Below are 23187 nucleotides of genomic sequence, written 5' to 3' on the forward strand. Positions count from 1 at the left end.
TCAGGACAGAGTGTGACCTTCTGCTAATACCAGTGAACAATGCCAGTGTATCACAGTCATCCTCATCATCATCGTCATCACCATTGCCATCTCTCTCTGTCTCTATTTTTTATTTTGTTTGGCATGTAGAGGGCATAAATGATACATTTTTTAAAGCTAGTGATGTTTGTTTATTCATTCGTACTCGCTCCCTTGTTCCTCGTTTCGGCAATTTATTCTCTTAGATGGAAAATTTAGCTCGTCTTTCCTCAAGTGTCTCTAACAGACATTGAGCACGTGGTCATTTCCTCGCCCACCTGAAGAACATTCGCAAAAACTCAGACCGACACCGGGGCTGTAGTTCATTCCCCCGCGCAGATTCATTATTCAAACATGACCTTTCTTCCTCCCCCTCTTTAAAAGTGGAACCATCGTGAATTTTGTCAGCGAGACAGATTGGTTGGCACCTTCAAAAATGCAAGGTGGTGGAAGTGCCACAGACAATCTGGGACTGGCACTTTTCTCTTCTCCATTATTGAGATGAATGGGATCGTGAGAGCGAAGGAGAAGTGCCGAGCAGCGGGGGGGCCGCCGTGTGTGAATTGTCGGTTGTGTTTTTTGAGCCTTTTTGAGCAACAACAGAGGCACGAGAGAGTGTGAGAGTCAGACACATAAAAGAAAATGTGTATGTTTGTGTGAGTAAGTGTGTGTGTGTCAGTGCTTGGGTGTTTTTGCTGAGCCTTTCATGTTCATTGCATGGTGCCTTGTCCGTGTCAGGCTTCACATGCTGATCAAACTCTGAGTGGCTCAGCTGGCTGGAGAGGACGGGGCAGGAAAGCGGCACATAAATAAAAAAAAAATGACTGGTCACCTTTTTGGGCTGTTGTGCTTTAATATCCCATGGTTTTGCACCAGGTGTGTACCCTGAGCATGCACAGGATTTAACACACAGCACTCCGTCCTCTCAAATGCCCTCTCTCCCCCCTGTCATCTCCCTCCAAAGTGCATTCAAGCACATGCATGTGCACTCAGGAAAAAAATAGAAATCTGCCCGTGGAGTAGATTTTATTTGCAAACAACATAATGGGTTCATGACTTCCATGACGCTATGTGTCACGTTTCCTGTTATGCGTCACCCCTAAGAGGAGAGATCCTGCCTTAGAAATAACCTGCAGGAGGTGTTTCATATTTATATATAAAGAAACATGCTCTGTTATCAATAAGTCTTCTCTCCACAGTCATGATGTATTTTACATGGCAGCCACGGTGAAACCTGCTCCATCCCGGTGATGGAACTGAAGGGAGGAAGATGGAATTCCATCTACTGAACGCAAACCCATTTTCAATTACACAAAACCCTCTCACGCACGGTGCGTGTTTGTGTTCTTGTAAAAGAAAGGGATTGCTCTAAAATGCAATCCAATCTTTGAACAAATGGGGGAAAAAAAGTTGCTACATCCCAAGTTTGAAAACACATTCTGCTTATTGTAAGTAGAGCAAAATTGCTCTGTGTTTTTTCTTTTTTCTGTGTACATCCTGATAAGGCAAGGTATACCATCCTTTTTTTTTTGTAATGGAGAAAAAATATTTTTTGCTTGAACGTTATCTGAAGGTTTGACTGTTTTACGAGTGCAACAGGAGGTTATTGCCAGGCCGCGCTGGGTATCCTGGCATGGATTTAATGGAGGCTGATACAGGCTGTGAATCCCTTTTGTACACACTCCGCTAGATGAAACTGGGTATTGCCAATACGTTTAAGTCCGTCTGTATCACCGTGAAATATATTCAGCCACCAAAACTGTGCAGTTTAAAGAAATAAAGCTCAGAGAATCGGCATATTTTCAAATGAACAAATCAAAAGTATTAAAAACAGTGTTATGATCCAAAGTAATAAATGTGTCCAACTGCTCCTCGTTCTGTTTCATGAAATTAAAAATACTAGCTTTCCGTCATGCTGTGTGACATTCAAATCAAATTAAGCCGAGAAGAAAGCTCATAATCCAAACCATGCCGTCTTGACATATGCCTTTCAGTGTCAGTTAGTTCTGCCTCTGACTCAAAACCTCTCTGCAATCAGCATTCCCTTCACTGTCTATCACACCATGCATCAACCATCTCCATCCTGAGGTATCCCGTCGAGAATTGCGCGAGCTTACAGCATGTAGCGCTGGTGCACACACACGTGCGTACTTCATCCCAAGGTTGGTAAACACAAATCAAAGCTCTGTTTGGTGACGGATCCTTGAGGTAGGGGTAGGGAGACTGGATGTTGTGTGTGTCTTGGTGAGATGGAGCCTTGATCTCAGGCCAGGGACCGTCATTGAATGGAGGGTGAGACATCATCTCTGCAGGGGTTTACAGGCAGTTGTGTGTTTAATATATTTATGAATAAGTGACCCTGTGTAAATGGGATGTGTACAGAGTACCTTCATTTTTGTTGTAGCATGAGCTGTGCATGTTAAAGTTGACACACAAGTGTTTCATGTATATGCCTGCGCAATCCAGTCCCCTAGAAATTATGTATACGTAGGCTGCTTATAATTTGTTTGGCCAGTTGTGTTTTGTAGGGATAGTGGGCGTACAAAGAGCAGTACATACACCATTTTCACAGCAGACATCTTGACTTGTTAAAGCAGGAGAAATTCAGGGGGAATCATAGACTGTATAAGAAGTAGACCTATAGTCACCATGATGTCACCCATTGGTTTGTGGACTGGCATTTTGAAGCCTCGAGTTCGGCATTTTGGCCATCGCCATCTTGGTAAATGGCTGTCGCCATGTTGGTCTTTTGCAACCAGAAGTGACACGAGAGGATGGAGCTAAGTACAACCGAATGCTGAAAAAGATATTTTTAAGCGACCAAAAAGGTTCTAATTAACTTTCATGAGCTGAAAACACACTGTTAAAGGGTTAAAGTTCTAAGACGAAAACACATTGACAACATCCAGACCTGTCAATCACAAGGTAGCCACACCCTAAAGCATACCCTGCTTTATGGTCTATTTGACTCTAAATGGGACCATAATTTACTAAATGAACATCATGCTGTATTGAAGAAGACTTGAAACTAGCAATTGAGACCATAAACTCATGTTTACAATGTTTACTGAGGTAATAAATCAAGTGAGAAGTAGGCTCATTTTCTCATAGACTTCTATACAATCAGACTTCTTTTTGCAACCAGAGGAGTCGCCCCCTGCTGGCTGTTAGAAAGAATGCAAGTTGAAGGCACTTCTGCATTGGCTTCACTTTTCAGACCCCGGGGTTGCCCACTGGGTGGAATTGATCCATTTACCCTGAGTCAGATCCAGGCTTCTGCTATTCTGCATGCTCATTCCAATGGCTTACCGGGACACTTGGGCCATTGTCTATTGGGGTCGCATGCTAACATCACCATGCAAACATCCTTACAATAACAATGCTAACATGCTGCTGTTTATCAGGTATAATGTTTACCATGTCCTCCATCATCATGTTAGCATGTTAATATTCGCTAATTAGCACTAAACACAAAGTACAGCTGAGGCTGATGGGAATGTAGTTTTGTGGTTATTTGGTCATAAACAAACGTTTTGGATAAACTGGCATTTCGACCTGATGATTGAGGAATAGCAGCACCAACGCTCAAGACACCCTTGAGTTTTGTTAGGTTGGTTGGCAGGATTGGTGGTAGTGGATTGGTCCAACAAACACAGGGCTTTCACACAGGAGACTGGTGTTCATGTCCTGTGCGTTAAGTTTCACTTTCACGTTACAATCAGCGGTTTGTTCGTGTCCCGTGTTCACAACATCAAGTCACATACAGTATGTATATGTACAAATGTAGTAATCTTAAACCCAACCATGTTGTTTTTTCCTAAACCACTAAGTGGGTTTGTTGCCTATTCCTAAACAAGTGTTTTTGTTTAATCCACAACATTAAGCATGTGTTTACTGCTATCGAAAGAGTAACGCAGACGGGTCTGACAAAGCATCAGTATGTGACGAGTTGGGATGAGAATGTGTTTGGAATAGTCAGAGGATCATTAAGGTTATTACAATTCATCAATCCGTCCTGAGGGGGACAGCAATCCATCCATTAGTTGTTGAGAGTTTTCACTTAACACCACAAATGTCAACCTCATGGCAGTACAAGGCTATCACCAAATTCATTAGGATTCATCATCTAGGAACCATGAATGTCTGTAAAAATTGCATTTCAATCCATCCAATAGTTGCTGAGATATTCCTGTCAGGACCAAAGTGCTGGCCCAACTGACCGACAGACCGATAGACAGACATTGCCACCCCTAGAGCCCACTACTAGCACGGATAAAAACCATCATTCAGGCATCATTACTTTTCTTTCAGTTGGCCTGCAATCTAATTGCTCTATAGTGGATCATTTTGAATGACAGTTTTTGAATTCAGGCTGTATATAAAGTCTGGAGACCGACTAAGTGAAATAATAGCAGGAGAAAAAAAATGATAAATAACTAGGGCTGTCAAAGTTAACACGATAATAACGCGTTGCGGAGTGCGTTGTAGTGGGCTAGAAAACGTAAGGAATCCATTGGTATCAACCTTGTTATAAATCACGCTACAAAACTTACCATAATCCCTTGGCCTCTGACCTCAAGATATGTGAATGAAAATGGGTTCTATGGGTACCCACGAGTCTCCCCTTTACAGACATGCCCACTTTATGATGATCACATGCGGTTTTGGGCAAGTCATAGTCAAATCAGCACACTGATACACTGACAGCTGTCGTTGCCTGTTGCCTGCTTGAGTTTGCCATGTTATGATCTGAGCATATTTTTATGCTGAATGCAGTACCTGTGAGGGTTTCTGGACAATATTTGTCATTGTTTTGTGTTGTTAATTGGTTGTGAAGTATTAAATACTTGACAAATCTCCCTTTTAAGGTACATTTTGAACAGATAAAAAATGTGATTCATTTGCGATTAATCATGATTAACTATGGACAATCATGCGATTAATTGCGATTAAATATTCTAATCGATTGACAGCCCTAGAAATAATCTTTCACTGCCACAATTATAACCAACTGTATTATTTAACAGTACTTTTTAAGGTATATGAACAAGTAAATGATTAGCTGTGGACATCTTTTAGAGCTATGAATTTATAATGCAGTCTTTTAAATGTATAATTTGCACTGAGGATGCAGCCCTGGGTCTTATTGTCTAAATGTAAACAGACAGTGTGAGAGTAATGCGAGGAGACAAGAGTTTTGGGAGCATGTGGCTCAGAAGTCTGTCCCTTTAAGCCCTGTGAGATATCATACTGGGACCAGTTCCAATTGAAACTTCAAATCCGTCTTTTCTCTTTGGTTTCTAATTAGCAGTTAACAGATGATGCATCCCAGAGACAGAAGGGAGAGAGCACGTAGTGGTGTACAGCAAAGCCTCTGGTGACTGATACCAACCCCTTATGCCACCCAGTTCTTCTGATTTTGAGATTTTTCAGGTGAGTGATTTCCCTTTTCCTTAGCATGCCTCTGATCGGGGTTGGGCTGATCTCAGTTAAACTCCTAAAAAGCCCCATTTCACGGCATGCAGCCAAGAGATTAGATCTGACAGGGCAGGCGTGGGCTAGTACTGAGACTACAGATCTGCAGGCTAAGCTCTGGATTGGAAATGTTCCAAAGCCTGGTGCAGCTTGTTGGATGGAGGGCTCCTCGCTGCATGATGATACCAGAAGCATGATTGTGTGAAATTCCGCGCTCCCTATTGACCAGCCCACCTGCCATACCGCACTTTAATTCAACCTTTGCTGCCCTCCCGAGAGACACGGTTATAGGTTGATGTTTTTATAGAACAACGGTAACAGTTTCAACTTTCTCGCAGCAGCCAGATGTTGGTGGAACTGCTGACCTATGAGCTACTCTGACAGATCACCCTGGAGGTGTTTTGCATACATCACATGAGCTGCAGCAGCATATGAATCATATTCCATATGAAGCTAAAGATGTGTTCTCACAGCATAGTGTACAGGCAGGTGAACTCTGCTTGCCATATGGCTTAGGGGGAGCTTATTAGGCTCTAAGCAGAAAACACATTATCCACAGTGGACCAAGGCCACCGAGGGATGATTTCTATTATGAAAGCCTTTAATTCCACTGGTGTGGGTTGGAGAAGGGGAGGGGGGGAGTGGAAATGTGGAAAAATGCTTCAGGACAGGAGCTGTACCCTGGCTGCTTGGCTAATGTATGGGTAGATGATATCTTCAAGGCCCCCCCGTCTACTCCTGACTGGCATTGAAGGAGAAATGTGATTTCTCTGGCTTGTTCCCTGAGCACAGTTTTGTAAGTAATTACATCGTTGATAATACGAATGACCCACCATCTCTTTTCCTATCTCTCCCTGTTGCTCTCTTTCCTTTAAACTTGTAAAATTAATCAAGTTTACCCTGAGGGTGTTGGTTGCAAATAGATTAAAGGGAATGTTTATAAGGAAACTCAAGGCCTGTAAATGAATAGATTTGAAAAGCATTTTTGAATCAAAGAGTGACATGATGATGGCCATGCACAATATTTGTTCTCCTATACAAACACTACAAAAGCATATTGATTTAATTCATGCCAGACCTAGCTGTAGTACATCTACAGTAGATCTGTTGTTCAGAGACACAAAAGTCACGTAATGTGGGGGCAGTTACAAGGTCAAATTAAGTTATCTTTTGCAGAATTTCTCAAAGGAAACTGGCAAATTCATAGTTACACATATAGAATGACTCATACTTTTATTTTTTTATTTTTGCACACACATAAAAACAGATGCACACTACGCGTTTCAACCATAAACACTAAAGTACCACCATCCACTCAGACAGTGAATTGTTGGCTCTGATGCATAGCAGCATTACAAACCTTTTTTTTCCCCATCACCATGCACCTGTTATTCATTTACACTGTTTATGGTATTTATTATTGTTGTGCTCTTCAACAGGGTGAATCATGGCCATTTTCCCTCCTGTCAAGCCGTATTGTAAACATCACATATTGAAAATATCAATCTTTTGTCAATGTGGAACAGAACCTGCTTCTTCACCCATATCAACAATGTGTACATACTGCCCCCTTGAGGGCAAAAGTTGTAACTGCAGTCAGAGTGAACTTCTGCAGTGATTTATTTAACTGCAAGATTATTTTATAGAATCATAATCTAATATGGGGATTTTCATGTTACAAATCTTAAAATCAAACTACTTAAATACATTCCTACATACTTATCTGAAAAACATAATGTACATATGATGTCCAGAAAAGATAGAAGTAGATAGAAATAGATTTTTTTCACATGATGCCACACTTAGCTCTGTCAGCACTGTTGCTGTTGTTTGCATTTTTGCTGCTGCACTGTTTTTGTGCTATGATGTGTCAAAATATCTGCTTTTAAAAATGCCTTAAAAGGTAATACCTAGCTTACTTAAGTTACATTAGTATACTTTATTTATTTCTAACTATCCTGTTGATTCAACTCATATAATGTGAGTAATGTACTTGTTTTGCCTGAAAGAGGTATAAAACTAAGTTCACCTGACTAATTTGATGCAGTGTTACAAAATTAAAGAGACATGGCAAGCACAGAATGCACAAACGCACGCCCAATGTTGGACTTCATTTTTTAAGTTAAAATGCTAATTTGATGTACAAAATTTGAGTTGCAACTTGCACGTGACAACTTTGGTCACCCCAAATGCAGCGCATGTGAATCAGCTGATGATGAGCCAGACCTTCTCAATCAAGATGCAAACAGCTGTCAGTGTGCTGATTTGACTATGACTTGCCTAAAACTGCATGTGATTATCATAAAGTGGGCATGTCTGTAAAGGGGAGACTCGTGGGTACCCATAGAACCCATTTTCATTTACATATCTTGAGGTCAGAGGTCAAGGGACCCCTTTGAAAATGGCCATGCAAAAGTTGTGGAAGAGCAGCCTTCTGTGAAACAGATGTTGAATCGCTGGCCAGCTCTTTTCAGAAAACAACAGGTAAGCAATCAAGTATATTAACAAAGTCAGGATGTTGCTTGCTGAGGGGAATAAAGAAAAAGATATTTGTAAGTAAATAAAATAGGTATACAAATTGCATAAACATAAAAACCCAAAAGCTTTGCATGATGCGAAACTGCCCGTCACATGCACAGTTTGTCTACCAAAATATTGTGTTAAGTTAGTACAAAATGTTATGTTTATGTTCTGTATTGTCATTGAAGGTTTTTGTATGATTCACAAGAGTGGCAAGTAAAGATCTTGAGCAAGATTTCTTTGAGTCCTTGGACCGCTACACCCCCCGTTTCCTTGAGATCTTCTAAAAAGGGGAATTGTTTGCAGAGATCCTTGCCCAGGTTGAAAAAAGGGTTAGCATTTCTTCTCAATCTTTTGTTAAGTGCAGGAAGTTGTGCAAGTTCTTCCTTTCTGACAATGTTCCAGTCTCCACACACACTCCACGTTATCAGCTGTAACCGCTGTATGAGAGCAATGCAGAGCTGCGGCAGTGAGCTAGCCAGTGGGGCACGCTCATATGCATGAACATGCACTAAAAGCATGCGTGGCCAGCCCGGCTATGTCAACAAAGCATGGAGGGGGGAGAAGCGATTTCATTCTCTGTTCAGGTAGACATTACTCCACTATATCTATGCGTAGCAAATAGTGGTTTGCTGCTTTATTCATGCTCTGGATATCGTATAGAGCACCTTTAAGACTTATAGTCATATTTACTCACCTTTTTCGAGGCAATCGGTTTCCTCGATTTTTTTAAAGTAAGATCAACTTGTCAGATTTTACAGTGTAATGCAGTTTACTATAGTGATCAAAATAAAAAAAAATGTCCTTACGGTATTATACTTATAATGTATACATTGCCTGAAAGTTAGTCACAAAATGCAAAAATAAAGGCTGCTCACAAACATTTGACTGAGTGCATGTGCTTGAATTGAGTGCATGAAGGACATAGTTTTGCCAAGATTACGTGAGGATTACGTTGTTTGCAATCTCTGTGCTGAGAGGCACATCTTTGAGAATGTGTAGCACTTGTTTGTGTAACCTGTAGATGTGAAGAGCTCTCAGGAGCTGACTCAAATTAGATTCCTCCCTGGCTTGATATGTGAGCTCATTTAATCTCCTCAGCTTTTCATTCCTAAGAAATACTTCATCACAACACGACGCACCAGACGTGATCCACAGTCGCCTTTTGTTTTCTCCTGAAACTTCCTGTGGCGCAAGTTTCACCCAGACACTCGTAAACACAGACCGACACGCTCATCACTCCAAAATGCAAAAGCAAACATAAAGCTGGCAGCATAAGAATCAAAGAAAGAGACAGAGAGCAAAGAGACAGAGATTTGAAATAAGTTCACTCATGGTTGTTCTATACACAAGATAAATATGACGTATGTGCAAGATGTCACCATAAAGAAAAAAAACATCATATCTCAATATCAAAAGGCAGTGGAGGCCTTTTTTTCCTATTTTATAAAGTAAAGGGTTGTAAAATTATTTCAATTCTCCTGTATCCAACTCACCTCAACAGTTTGTGCTGTTGTGACTATCTTTCTTTCACAGGCACAGGCAAGAGATGAAATGAGACCTGGGAGATTACTGTTGCCTCGTAACCAACAAGGGTAAATACTGTGTGACCCTGTGCTAGGTGTAGGTATAGTGGTGGCATATCATCATCTCACTCCTTTTCAAGGTTATTGATGAATAGAGGCAAGATTTCCAGTCGAACAGCGGGGTGCAATCTGAAAGGCTGGGTGATGCAACAAAGATGAGACTAAAACAATAACTCTGAGAAAGGCAGCAAGAGGCTGCAAACTAACAGATGAAACTGATGCATAAGGCTCTTGCTATGATAATCTGCCTTCAGGTAACTCATGTCATAAAAAAGTCATAGGTATGTTGAAAAAAGAGTAATAAAAAGGTCATAGTATAGTATGTTGAAAATAAGTTAAAGTATAGTATGTCGAAAAAAAAAGTCATAGTATAATATGTTGAAAAAAGAGTAAAAAAAAGTCATAGCATGTCAAAAAAAGTGCAAAAAAAAGTCATAATATAGTATGTTGAAAAAAATATTGAAAAGTTATAGTATAGTATGTTGAAAAAAAAGTCATAGTATAGTATGTTAAAAAAAGAGTAAAAAAAGTCATACTATAGCATGTCGAAAAGAAAGTCAGTTCGAAAAAAACATTGAAAAGTCATATTATAGTATGTTGAAAAAAGAGTAAAAAAAAGTCATAGTATAGTATGTTAAAAAAAGTGCAAAAAAAGTCATAGTATAGCATATCAAAAAAAGTGCAAAAAAAGTCATAGTATAGTATGTTGAAAATAAGTTGTAGTATAGTATGTTGAAAAAACATAAAAAAAAATTCATAGTATAGTATGTCATAAAGAAATCATATTATAGCATGTAAAAAAAGGTCATAGTATAGTATATTGAAAAACAACTCATACTATAGTATGTTGAAAAAAGAGTAAAAAAAGGTCATAGTATGTTGAAAAGAGTAAATATAAGTCTGTATAGTATGTCGAAAAACAAAAGTTATAATATATTTTGTTGAAAAAAGTCATAATTTACTATGTTGAAAAAAGAGTAAAAAAAAGTCATATTATAGTGTGTCAGAAAAAGTCATAGTATATAATGTTGAAAAAACGTCATAGTATAGTATGTCAAAAAAATAATAGTATAGTATGTCGATGAAAGAGTAAAAAAAAAGTCTTTATAGTATGTCGAACAAAAAAGTCATAGAATAGTATGTTGAAAAAAAATTACTGTAAAGTATTTTAAAGAAAAGTCATAGTATATGTCAAAAAAGTCATAGTATAGCACGTCGAAAAAAAGTCATAATATAATATGTCAACAAAAAGTCATAGTATAGTACACACGTAGGCAAAATTGTTGGTACCCTTCCGTTAAAGAAAGAAAAACCCACAATGGTCACTGAAATAACTTGAAACTGACAAAAGTAATAATAAATAAAAATTCACTGAAAATTAACTAATGAAAATCAGATATTGTTTTTGAATTGTGTTTCAACAGAATCATTTTAAAAAACAAACTAATGAAACTGGCCTGGACAAAAATGATGGTACCCTTAACTTAATATTTAGTTGGACAACCTTTCGAGGCAATCACTGCAATCGAGTGATTTCTGTAACTCTCAATGAGACTTCTGCATCTGTCCACAGGTATTTTGGCCCACTCCTCGTGAGCAAACTGCTCCAGCGGTCTCAGGTTTGAAGGGTACCTTCTCCGAATGCATGTTTCAGCTCCTTCCACAGATGTTCAATAGGATTTAGATCAGGGCTCATAGAAGGCCACTTCAGAACAGTCCAATGTTTTGTTCTTAGCCATTCTTGGGTGTTTTTAGCTGTGTTTTGGGTCATTATCCTGTTTGAGGACCCATGACCTGCAACTGAGACCAAGCTTTCTGACACTGGGCAGCACATTTCGCTCCAGAATGCCTTGATTGTCTTCAGATTTCATAGTATAGCATGTCAAAAAAAGAATAAAAAAGTCATAGTATAGCACGTTGAACAAAGAGTAAAAAAAAGTCAGAATACTGTCGGAAAAAAAAGTCATAGTATACTATGTCGGAAAAAGGTCGTAGTATAGTATGTTTACAAAAAAGTCATAGTATAGTATTTTGAAAAGGTCATAAAAAAGTCCTAGTCTAGCATATAGAAAAAAAAGTAATGGTATAGTATTTCCAAAAAGTCATAAAAATGTCATAGTATGGTATGTCCAAAAAAGTCACAGTATAGATAGATAGATAGATAGATAGATAGATAGATAGATAGATAGATAGATAGATAGATAGATGGATGTACTTTATTGATCACAAATTGGGAATTTCTTGTTTTGTAGCAGCAGGTTATTCAGGCATTGTACAGGAACAGTAAATACACAATAATATACATATCAACAGTAGAGATAAATATGTTTAGGAAACACAATATAAAGAATGAATTAAAATACATTATAAATATAGCAGACTAATACCACTAACTTAGAAAATATGAAATATAGACATAGAATAACAATATCATACTATATACATTAGCAAAGTGTGCAAGTTACAGTTTTTGTTGTGAAATAAAAATTGAATGAGGTAGTAAACCGATGTGCAAATTCGACATGTGCACGATTATTGCTGGAGCAAAAAAGAAGGGAGTATGGTTGAGACAGAGCTGAGAGTTCTCTGTTAGACTGAGGTGAGGTGTTGTAGAGGCATGAAAGATTTACTGTATCGGTCCTTGTGACAGTGAAGCAACATCCCCTTCGTATATACAGCCTCAGTATTGGTCTTCCAGTTCAGTCTGTTGTCGATGTGGGCACCCAGGTACTTGCAATTCTCCATCACGTCGACATCCTCTTCCAGAATAGGCAAGGGAAATGTCCAAATGTCTGAAAAAGTCATCGTATAGGAACGGAAAAAAAGTAAAAAAAAAGTCATAGTATAGTATGTTGAAAAAAAGTCATGCTGTAAAATGTCAAAAAAAGTCATATCTACATTCAAAAACATGTCACACTATAGTATGTCGAAAAAAGATTTTAAAAAAGTCATAGCACAGTATGTCGAAAAAAAGTCATAGCATAATGTGTCGAAAATAAAAAGTCATAGTACAGCTTGCTGAAAAGAGACTTTAAAAAAAATCATAGTATAGCATGTCGAAAAAAAAGTCACAGTATAGTATGTCAAAAAAGTCATAAATAAATCATAGTATAGTATGTAGAAAAAAAGTCATGCTATAGTTAGTCGAAATAAGATTTTGAAATAATCGTAGTGTATTATGTGGAAAAAAAGTCATAGTATATTATGTCAAAAAAGGTCATAGTATACTACGTTGAAAAAATGTCACACTATAGTATGTCTAAAAAAAAGTTGTAGTATTTAATGTCGAAAAAAAGTCAGTGTAGTATGTTGAAAAAAGAGTAAAAAGAAAAGTCATAGTATAGTATGTCAAAAAAAGACATAAAAAAGTCATACTATAGTATGTCTTGAAAAAATTGAAAAAAATATACTATAGTATGTTCTAAATAGTCATAAAGAAGTCATAGTATAGTAAGTTGCAAAATGTCAGACAAAAAGTCATAGTATAGTATGTTGAAAAATCTAAAACAAGTTATTGTATAGTTTGTCAAAAAAAGACAAAGTATAGTATGTCAAATAAAGTCATAAAGGCATAGTATAGTCCATCCAAAAAATGTATAAAAAGTACAAAATAGTCATAAGTTGAAAAAAGTCAGATAAAAATGTATAGTATAGTATGTTGAAAAAAAGTCACAAAAAGTCATAGTATAGTATGTCGGGGAAAAGTCATAAAGAAATCATAGCATAGTATGTCAAAAAGGTGATAAAAAAAAGTAGTCTTGTCGCATAAAGTCATAGTATGGAATATCGACGCTTGAAAAAGGCACAGTATTGTATGTCGTAAAAAATAATAGCATAGTATATCATAAAAAGTCATAGTATAGTATGTCAAAAAAATGTCATAGTATAGTATGCCATAACAAGTCATTAAAAAGTCATATATAGTATAGTATGGCATTAAATTTCTATAAGAAGTCATTGTATAATAAGTCATAAAATGAATATGGTCAAATGAAAAAGATGGAAATGGAACACACTTTAAAGGGACTATTTGTAACTTTGTACGCGCATAAATGTAGCGGGTCGTCACACGTGCGCGTTCGCATATGCGCGCTTGCGTGTGGCTGGAGCCTCGTCTCCTCTGCCTGCTCTCCTTCACTCAGAATGCGCGCGCGTCCTCGCTGTCTCGCTCCACCTCTAGACGTGAACGCGCGCTCACTCCACACTGCAGAAGAGTTTAGCTCTGAGAATATCTAGTGAATGCACAGGGGACGTTTGTGCAGAAATAAATTCTGCAGTTCCTCCAGACCAACAGAGCTTTCCTGTGTCCTGTGAAGTGACGGAGCTCTTCAGAGAGTTATGTTACCCTCTCGTTACCGAACGGGTGCCGGTGTCTCCTCTGCTCTCTCCGGCTGCGGGCGGAGAGAGCAGAGAGACACGCTGCAGAGCCCCGCTGCCTCAGCCTGTACTGAGACAGGAAAAGCCAACACTAGGACCAGATCTAAATCATGTTCATGGAGAGACCTCCGTCTGGTCAGCTAACATTACTGCCAAGCAGCTGAAATATAGAGTGATATTGTGCTTTTAGCAGACTTGTGTCGCCTCACTGCTTTGAGCGATGCTCATTCAGGTATATTTAGAGCGAGCAAGCGCGAGCCCGACGCTGACTTTCATTGATTTCACGGCCACAGGTGTCGCTGTTAAGAAGCATTTCTGAAAGTTACAAATAGTCCCTTTAAGTCAAAAGCTTTGCTTTCTTGCAAACATGAATATTTTTTTATTTTTACTTTAGCTACTATTACATAGAAAAGACAAATTATGACATGACTAAAACAATTGCAAAGTTTTGTCATCTCTGACATTAATTTATTTATTTTTTAATGTGTGAATATTGCAGTTAACTGCACAGTGTATGTGTGTATTTATGTGTTTCCACTAGGTGACAGACACTCAGATATAAAAACTCCCTCCAATATTGTATTGAAAGTGTTAAGAAGCGCCGCGAGGGTCAAATCTAATCAGTTCGCCTCTCAAAATGGCGGATGAACCAACACGGGAGTGGAGCGATGAGCAGCTCAAAAGTGACGATTTGCCCAAAAAAGACCTTATAAAGTTCATTCAGGACAATGCAGCACACTCGGTACGTTCACCACTTTAGTGCCTTTGTGATCTCGTGTTGCATATCTGCAGGATAACATGTGAATATGCTGTAAGCAGCACTTTGTTGCTGCAGCATGCTGCGTGGTTAGCTAACAGCGAGCATAGCAACACCAGGGAGCTTGTCGTGTTTTAGCATCTAGCGAGGCGAAATCTACAACAACACACAGTCGTGTTTAATCAAAGCAATGCTGCACTGTTCAGTGATAAGCTGCAGCTCATTATATAATCTCACCAGCAGCAGAAACTTCCGCATTCAATGCTGCACGTGTTTTAGTGCAGGAAACGTGCCAGTAATGAGTCAGAGCTGCAGCAGCGCTGCAACATGATGTGAATCTGATCACTTTCTTTGTTATTGCATTTCAGTTCCTCAATGAGCACAAGCTGCTGGGAAACATCAAGAATGTGGCGAAAACAGCAAAGAAAGAACAGCTGATTATTGCCTACAACCAGCTCTTTGAGAGCAAAGTAAGTGATGATAGATGAGGCTGTGATGCTGCACATGGTGACATAGTGCGTCTCTGTGTGGGGTTTGGGGGGTTTGGCTTTGCAAACTCATTCAGATCATGATCGTGTGTGTGTTTTCATGTTTTTCTTTTGTCATTTTGCAGAGGTTTAAAGGCACAGAACCAATTGAGGAAGTGACCGAGCAGGTTAAAGCTGTGAAAATTGAAGAAAAGCCCAAAGAGCCGACAGAGGTGGTGGACGAGGTGACTGAGAAAGGCGGGGGATTTAGGGGATTTTTTTTTTTTTTTGCTTTGCTCATATACAAACATAAATCACTTTAAAAAAGCTATACAAAAAATATATTTTTTGGGAGGTATGTGGTTGAGGAAGAGTTGTGATAAGGGTTGGTTTATATCTACTTTTTAACTCTGGGTGGATATGTTGGTTGTAAATAAACTTGGGATGCTGTTCATATATTTAATTTGGGATGTAAATTAATCTGGGATAGTTTATATATTAAATCAAATTTAACATTTATGATGTATGAGTTATTAGAGGAGAAGTGAGAAAGCGGTAGGGAGATATAAGTTTGACTTCTACCTACTCCTTTTCGGACACTATTACTCTTTGTTTATTATTTTATATCTGTTTTTATTTATGTTTCAAAATAAAGTCATTCATTCATTCAAACTACTATTAACCGCTCCTGCTTTGCTTTTCCTTTCCTAGGGTCCGCCCAAGTACACCAAGTCGGTGCTGAAGAAAGGCGACAAGACCAACTTTCCAAAGAAAGGCGAGAACGTGAGCTGCTGGTACACGGGCAGCTTGGAGGATGGAACCGTCTTCGACACCAACATACCCACAAGTAAGACAGACCTGCACCTAAAGTGATACTCCACCCAACAATTTGTCAAATTTTTTCTTTATTAATCACCCAATTTAAGCTGTTGAAATTATGCAACACGTTCTCATCACATACAACCGTTTTGTGAGACCCCGTGGCGTCACTTTTTGGCTGCAGTAAACACGCGCTTAATGTTGTTAATTAAACAAAAACACTTGCTTACGTTAAGGCAACAAAACCACTTACTTAGCTTTAGAAAAATGCAACATGGTTGGTCTTAAAATTATTGCGTTTTTACAGTGAAAGTGACGCTGAACGTTGTGAACGCGGGACACGAACGAGCAGCTAATTGTAAAGTGAAAATGAAAAGTAACGCACGGTACAATTAATTGAAAATGACTCGTGATCATGGTTTGGGCTACCCACAATTAAATGAACAAGATTGACTGCGATATTGACGTTTAAAATGTGTGCTCCGCTCATAGAAAACTCTGCTACATAAATAAGCGCTTCCCAAACTAACAGCTTGAGATGAACTGTCAATCAGCAGCCGAGGGAAGCCGTCCGGTTTTTAGCAGTCTCATACATCCGCATATATACACACAAGCCACCGCCACATGATGGTTTTACATCGTTTTACTCATACCACCGCTAAAGGGTGCCTTGTGCAGCAGTATTTCACACCCTGGGATAGCACATGTCCTTCATGGTTATATATAGAATCCCCATAGGATATTGATTTCATTGATATTCATTGTTTTCAAGTTTAAACCTAAACTGTTCTCTCTCTCTCTCTCTCTCTGCAGCGGCAAGAAAGAAGAAGCAAAGTAAACCACTGAGCTTCAAAGTTGGCCTGGGCAGGGTCATCAGAGGGGTGAGTGATTCTTGTGTTTTTTGCAGCCGAATTTCTGTCAGTTCCTGAATATGACACTTAATGGCAAGGCGTTTTAACATTAAATAGCAAAGCCTGACTCTCCGGAATTAACATTAGAGATATCTACAAATACATTTTGACTAGTCTTAATTACATTGTGACTAGTCCAAATTTGTATTCAAGATATCTATAACGTCAAAACGACAGGTAGAGATATCTGTAATTCAGTTTTGACTATCCAAAATAACAGTTACAGATATCTCAAACGTCATTATGACTAGTCCGAATTGTTGTGCGTGACGTTGCTCGTGCAAGGCTTCTCATTGGATATTGACCCAACAGAGCATTTAAACAGTGTTAGCAGAAGCTTTTGCTAGTTCAGTAAAGTTAGAAAGATATTCACAGATTCAAACTTCCCGGATTAATAACTCATAAGTGAAAAAAACGAATCAAAACAAACCGTCCTCGGAGCTGGACACATAACATTGGTCTCTATGTGCAGCAGGCTGTGAGAGTTTTGTCCACTAGAGAGTTGTGGTAGAAATTTACAGCGTTTTGTAGATTTATTGTCTCCAGAATCACTTTATAAAACCATACGGCAGCAGTGCAGTGCCATAGTATGTTTGAATAGCTTCCGCCTCCCACTTGCCGTAGCTTCTGACATAATTACAGATATCTGCAATGTTATTTCGCCTAGTCAAAACTCTAATTCTAGATATCTGTAATTACATTTTGACTAGGCAGAATGAAATTCATTGTAAGATATCTATATCTTGATAATAGATATCTACAATTAAATTATGACTATTCCTAACTCCAGTTTGAGATATCTACATCATTTTCACGAGTCGGAATTCCAGGTCAAGATATTTAAAACATCATTCTGACTATTTAATTGAAGATATCTAAAAAAGGACAAAGTAAATATCTTGAATTAGAATTATGACTAGTCAGAATTAAACTGTAGATATCTGTAACGAGAAACCCCATACACATGAATGACAAAAGTAGTTTGAATCTTACTAGTCAAAATGTAATTACAGATATCTAAAATTAGAGTTTTGCCTAGTGAAAATATAATTAGATATCTTGAATTAGAGATTTAAGTAGGCAAAATGACATTGCAGATATCTAATGAATATCCAGTCTAGTTATTAAATGTTAAACGGCTTGCCATAAACACTTCTTCTCCACGTCATCATCAATAATCCTTTATTTCCACAGTGGGATGAAGCCATTTTGACAATGAGCAAGGGTGAAACGGCTCGAGTGGAGATTGAACCAGAGTGGGCCTACGGCAGGAAGGGTCTCCCCGACTCAAAGTATCCTTTTCTTGGGCTGGTCATGTAAATGTATATATATTTATAATGTAACGTGATACTCATTTCATTTTAGTCATAGGGTTTTTCCAGTTTTCTTGTCCACACAGTTGATCAGGTATTCAGGTATTGTTTTGGCATCTGTAACTATTTTTAGGGCGAGTCTCCTTTGGGAGTGCCAGCACACTTTGTTTTTCCTGTATTGCAGCTGTAATTTGAGCTGCATCCACTGTTGTCTATTCCTTAACTCTACTCTACCAGAATTCCTCCCAATGCAAAGCTGATCTTCGAGGTTGAGCTGGTGGCTGTGGATTAATAGGCAACTGCTGGCCAGCATGCACTGCATCTTAAGGGTGGAGGGGGAAAAAAAATATTCAACGGCCTTGCTGTAAAGATTGAAGTTAAAATCACTTTTTGATTACACCGTTCTGTTCCTACTGTCTCCTTCATCACTACATTTACAAGAAACTATGACCAGTTATTTCAGCGTTTTAAGTTTTGGCCAAAATGTGATGGCTTGTCAATAATGTACATATGAGACACCCTGAAACCTTACTCTCTGCATTTTCTTTTGTTCTTTTGCATGTACAATGTAAATGATAAATAAACCTGTTTCAGAGACTGAATTGTACTGAATGATAATTATTCACTTTATGGTTTTCATTTTCAATGGTGCAGTTTCAAGAAGTAGAGTAGATATCTTGTATTAAAATAATTTCCTGTTCTGGTATTTATGTGCACTGGCATCAGATTTACTGTTTGTATTCTGGTCAGTGTTACTAGCACAACTAAGTTTACTTGTAGATAACACCGATTAGATATGACGGCAAATAACTACACAAAATTTAGACTTGTCATCTGCTCAATGATGCATTGTTACTCTTAAAATCAATACCATTTGATTATCAAAACTATGAAACAAACAAGAATCAACATAAATACGAGCCTCTAACATTGCATAAATTGTAATTAAAAGTAATTATTTTAAGTAATGGATTTACGATTAAGAGTTTTGTCAAAAAAACATTGAAATAGCAAGGATATACCACACAAACTGTTCCATTTTGTCCAAGCCAAATTTTTATTCTGTAAAACAGGAAAACATTTAACCAGACAAAATCCAATGGGTGGGGATCATGTTTCTCCTTTTGGGCATTGGAGCACTTAGGAGTTGGCGTTGGGTCCCTTCTTCTTTCCGAAGGTGGGCACCACGTTCACAAAGCGCCTGTTGTACTGGATGCGACGCTTAGCACGGCCAGTCTTCTTTTTCTTCTTCTCCTGCTTGTCGACCTGGACAACGTGACAAAAAGAGGCATCTGTTATTACTCTAAGATCATAATGTATAGCTCATCCAAAACTGAAAATAAACAAGCCAATTATATTCTAAATGCTATACATGCGTTCTTGAGGTGGGGAAGGGTGTAAATGTAAAATGATGTTTGTTTATATCAAACTGGAACACAAGAAATTGGGGGAAAAAAGCATAAACCTTACCTTGGGTGTCTGTCCCCTCACTTTTCCGGCACGGGCCAGAGAGCCGTGAACCTTACCTGAGGAGGAGAAAAAGAAAACGTAAGTATTAATTGAGATATTTCCCAGATGAAATAAAGCTCCTGCAACTGATCAGACACAATAATATACCCAGTGTTCAAATCACTAACATGGGGGCCATTGTCTAATGAAAACATTAACCCATTTGTGCCCGCAACTGAATTTTTTGGGGTGAAAGTGTTCTCTGGTTTTGCCTAAACACAGATATGAAGACATTTTCAACACTGGTCAAACCGTTTGGCTGAAATGTGTGTTTTTCTTATATTATATCTAGTGTTTGGGCACATTACGTTTTTTTGCAATTAACTGCATTATATTTTTGGAAAAAATAGTCCCATGTGCCCAAATACTAGATCTAATATGATAAGAAAAATGGCTGTATCTCAGAAACTACAAGGAGCACAATCAAGTATTTGGTATCTATGAATTCATGAGTTTAATATCAAAGATATGCGTACACATGCAATGTAAAAATGAATTTCATATGGAAAACATTTAACACAATGTTGGCATTTCTCAAATTTAAACTTTGACTAATAAAAGTGTGATTTTTCATGTGATCTAAAAATTTCAAAGCTGTAGCGTTAGATACTTGCCCAAAGTGGGTCCGTACCAGATTTCAAGACTTTTGACCAGTGGTATTATTCCTCATCAAACTAAATACAGGCTGTATCCAAAACTGCCTACTAAATACTACTCACAAAAGGCAGTACGTACTGTATACTGCGTTAGTCCGTAGTATTTAGTATGGAACGTAAATCGATTTATTTTGTAGTACGCTCCGCCGGGCTTCCGGATTTGGAAAGCAGAAGTAAACAGCATGGACAATAGCAAACCTACGCTACTTTACATTACAAAAATGACCGAAAGTGACCGTTCCAGTGCTTTGCATTTTGGGATACAGTAGGGGCGGTAGACTGGTTCGATCCATACTGTAGATTGTTTCCGAATCAGTACGAAATGTGGGTATTATTGGCATATGGTAGATTTAGCTTTTGTTCACATACTACATGCTACATTTTGACCAAATCAGCACGTACTTCTAGTCTAGTATGCTGTTTCGTATACAGCCATAGTCTTTGGGCACACATGGGTTAAGCCATTTGTGTATTCATCTATGATGATCTTCGATAAAATGGCTTGAGCCACCGTGGTGCTGGTTTGGTTATCATGACATGATATACAGCCAGCAGCATACCCCAAATAAAACTACATTTTTCACACGCTCATTCAAAATTAAATGTATGTCATCAACAGGCAACACTGGCTTTTGTATTCTATCCCCACCAATTGGAAGGTCGTGGTTTGATCCCCGGCTGCTCCGGGTCATATGTCGATGTGTACTTGAGCAAGACACGTAACCCAAAATTGCTCCCGAAGGCATAGCCATCGGTGTGTGAATGAGTATTTACATTAGATCCTGATGAGCAAAGTTGGCACCTTAGCAGCCTCTGCCATCAGTGTGTGAATGCTGACATGTAGTGTAAAGCGCTTCGAGTGGTCTGGAGACTAGAAAAGCGCTACATAAATGCAAGTCCATTTTCCATTTACAACACATACAGAGATGTGAGGTGTGTGTACTGACCTCCCAGGAGTCTGCCAGCTACCTCCAGGGTGCAGAGCTCTGAGACACCACAGGATGCCAGGGAGGCATCATTCTCCAGTGGGCAGCCAGCGAGCAACAGGACCTGATCCTCTACAAGAAGACCCTCCAGACCCTGGACATGAGCCTGAGAGATACACCCAAAGAATAAGCGTTTCATTTCATCAACGATTCATATATGACTGAATCTAGCACTGCACATAAGATATTACTGCTTCCAAGATAAGAAAAAGTCTGGTGTTTTACCTTGATCTGGCCAACAGTCTCCTGTCCGGTCACCTCAAGGGTGTGAGTGTTCTGGGCACGCAAGAAGAGCTGCATCTTTATGCTGGAAGAAAACACAAAACAGCTCAGTGACTGTAGTCATCAATGTTACTACTGCGGAAATCATCATGTGGCGTTGGAGTTATATGTGACAGCAAACATTTACCACGCTGTGCCGGTTTCTGAGGTTGTTAAATAACACTAACAAAGTATACACTGTCACAAAAACAGAAAGATTGACTGAAGCTGACTTTAAAGTAAGTCAAAGCAGCCTGCTAGAGGAGCTGGAACACACTTGTCTCTCTGTAGCTCGCTAATGCTATGCTAGCTTTAACTAGCCGCATGGGACACGCGTTTCATAAAAGTCGCTTAAAAACACGTGAAATGTGTCTTAACTGTTCAAATAAAGTATAACTTGAGATAAGGGATGATATGGGTGCTGTATCTGAGTACAAAAACACATCAGGGTTTCACATAATTACGGTTTTTCCACTTAAATCTCACAGGCCTCACCTCGTTTGATGCTAGTCGTTCAACGCTAGACACAGAAAGGGCTGTTTAACACTGCGCATGTGCGGAAATACGTCATGCCAAACCAGACTAAGTAGCCACGCCCATCGTGATTCAGATGATGGTGCAGGTTTTGGAGGATCAATTATTGTTTTTTACTTTGTTTTATTTGGCAAAAACACCGTATTTTGCATTAAAACACAAAGCTACATAAACCTCTGAGATGTTAGACAATCATTAACTCTTCTGCTCAAAGGCTATGGAAGTTTTTATTGGACTTTATTAGTTGTAACCCACAGAAGACAATCCACAAATGTGTACCATGATCTGCAAATATTTCACTATCCACAAACATGTGTTTTTGTATTTGTGTTGTGTTAAGTCACATCCACAACAATACAGGACGATTTGCAAATACGCATAACTTACTCTGTAAATATGTATTTTAAGATTTACATGTAAAGTGATATCTACATATTTGTGCATCTATTTCACATTTGCAAATCACTTCCTGTGGATTTGTGGGCCGCATGACATTTGTAACTTTCCCCGTTTGTTTACAGAATTTTGTCCGATTGGTACCACAGCAGATCTGTAAATAAGAGTTGTAGTCCACAGAAGACAATTCAGAAATATTTCACTACCCACAAACGTATTTTTGTATTTGTAAAAGGCCATAATAAACAAGCTGTGGCTTGTGACTTGGGTTTATTTGGGCATTTTATTTGTTTCAAACCTTAGATATAAAACTGTTTTATATCTGTTTCAAACTATGGATTAATTTCTTCACGTAAATCGGCAGTAAAAGAAATAAGCTTTGCCTGTCAGCTCTTTACATTTCACTAAATCATTGCTCAATACAGGTAAAATATAATAGCATATCTATTAAGATATGATAATGTGCACTTTGCACTGAAGAGTGAACATTAATAAACAATTTTTTCTGTACTTAAAAATACACACTTGGTTGTAGGATTGTGTGTTATGCCTCTAAATAGCTCATGAGATGTGCATCAATGCTTTGAGCCATTTTGGGAATC

At 38.5% G+C, this 23187-nt stretch overlaps 2 protein-coding genes and 1 long non-coding RNA gene across 3 annotated transcripts in view; 2 read left to right on the plus strand and 1 right to left on the minus strand.

The window, feature by feature from the left end:
- Positions 1–7739, plus strand: part of LOC119477209 — a 50546-nt gene extending 42807 nt beyond the window's left edge. Inside the window, exons 3-4 of the long non-coding RNA XR_005204197.1 lie at positions 5327–5451; positions 7689–7739. This is a non-coding gene — a long non-coding RNA (uncharacterized LOC119477209). The remainder of the gene's footprint in view (positions 1–5326; positions 5452–7688) is intronic.
- A 6818-nt stretch (positions 7740–14557) lies between these two features.
- Positions 14558–18840, plus strand: fkbp3 (FKBP prolyl isomerase 3). The gene is made up of 7 exons (XM_037751062.1): positions 14558–14718; positions 15102–15203; positions 15347–15445; positions 15912–16047; positions 16833–16900; positions 18125–18222; positions 18481–18840. Exons 1-7 carry the CDS (start codon positions 14614–14616, stop codon positions 18533–18535), a joined length of 663 nt encoding a protein of 220 aa, XP_037606990.1. The 5' UTR covers positions 14558–14613; the 3' UTR covers positions 18536–18840.
- A 436-nt stretch (positions 18841–19276) lies between these two features.
- Positions 19277–22280, minus strand: faua (FAU ubiquitin like and ribosomal protein S30 fusion a). The gene is made up of 5 exons (XM_037751063.1): positions 22151–22280; positions 21620–21701; positions 21356–21500; positions 19714–19769; positions 19277–19509 (listed from the first exon to the last, which is right to left on the minus strand). Exons 2-5 carry the CDS (start codon positions 21692–21694, stop codon positions 19384–19386), a joined length of 402 nt encoding a protein of 133 aa, XP_037606991.1. The 5' UTR covers positions 21695–21701; positions 22151–22280; the 3' UTR covers positions 19277–19383.
- Positions 22281–23187: the final 907 nt, after the last annotated feature.

The sequence above is a fragment of the Sebastes umbrosus genome, chromosome 18, assembly GCF_015220745.1.
Source record: "Sebastes umbrosus isolate fSebUmb1 chromosome 18, fSebUmb1.pri, whole genome shotgun sequence".
In the NCBI taxonomy this organism is placed as follows: Eukaryota; Metazoa; Chordata; class Actinopteri; order Perciformes; family Sebastidae; genus Sebastes; species Sebastes umbrosus.

Bases quoted from the DNA above. Each gene is read 5' to 3' on its own strand.
- faua (XM_037751063.1), bottom strand. From the start codon at position 21,694: ATGCAGCTCTTCTTGCGTGCCCAGAACACTCACACCCTTGAGGTGACC. The intron at 21,501-21,619 runs GTAAAACACCAG...TGTATCTCTCAG, and splicing joins AGACTGTTGGCCAGATCAAG to GCTCATGTCCAGGGTCTGGA. The intron at 19,770-21,355 runs GTCAGTACACAC...TCTCCTCCTCAG, and splicing joins AGCTGGCAGACTCCTGGGAG to GTAAGGTTCACGGCTCTCTG.
- fkbp3 (XM_037751062.1), top strand. From the start codon at position 14,614: ATGGCGGATGAACCAACACGGGAGTGGAGCGATGAGCAGCTCAAAAGT. The intron at 14,719-15,101 runs GTACGTTCACCA...ATTGCATTTCAG, and splicing joins AGGACAATGCAGCACACTCG to TTCCTCAATGAGCACAAGCT. The intron at 18,223-18,480 runs GTATCCTTTTCT...CTACTCTACCAG, and splicing joins AAGGGTCTCCCCGACTCAAA to AATTCCTCCCAATGCAAAGC.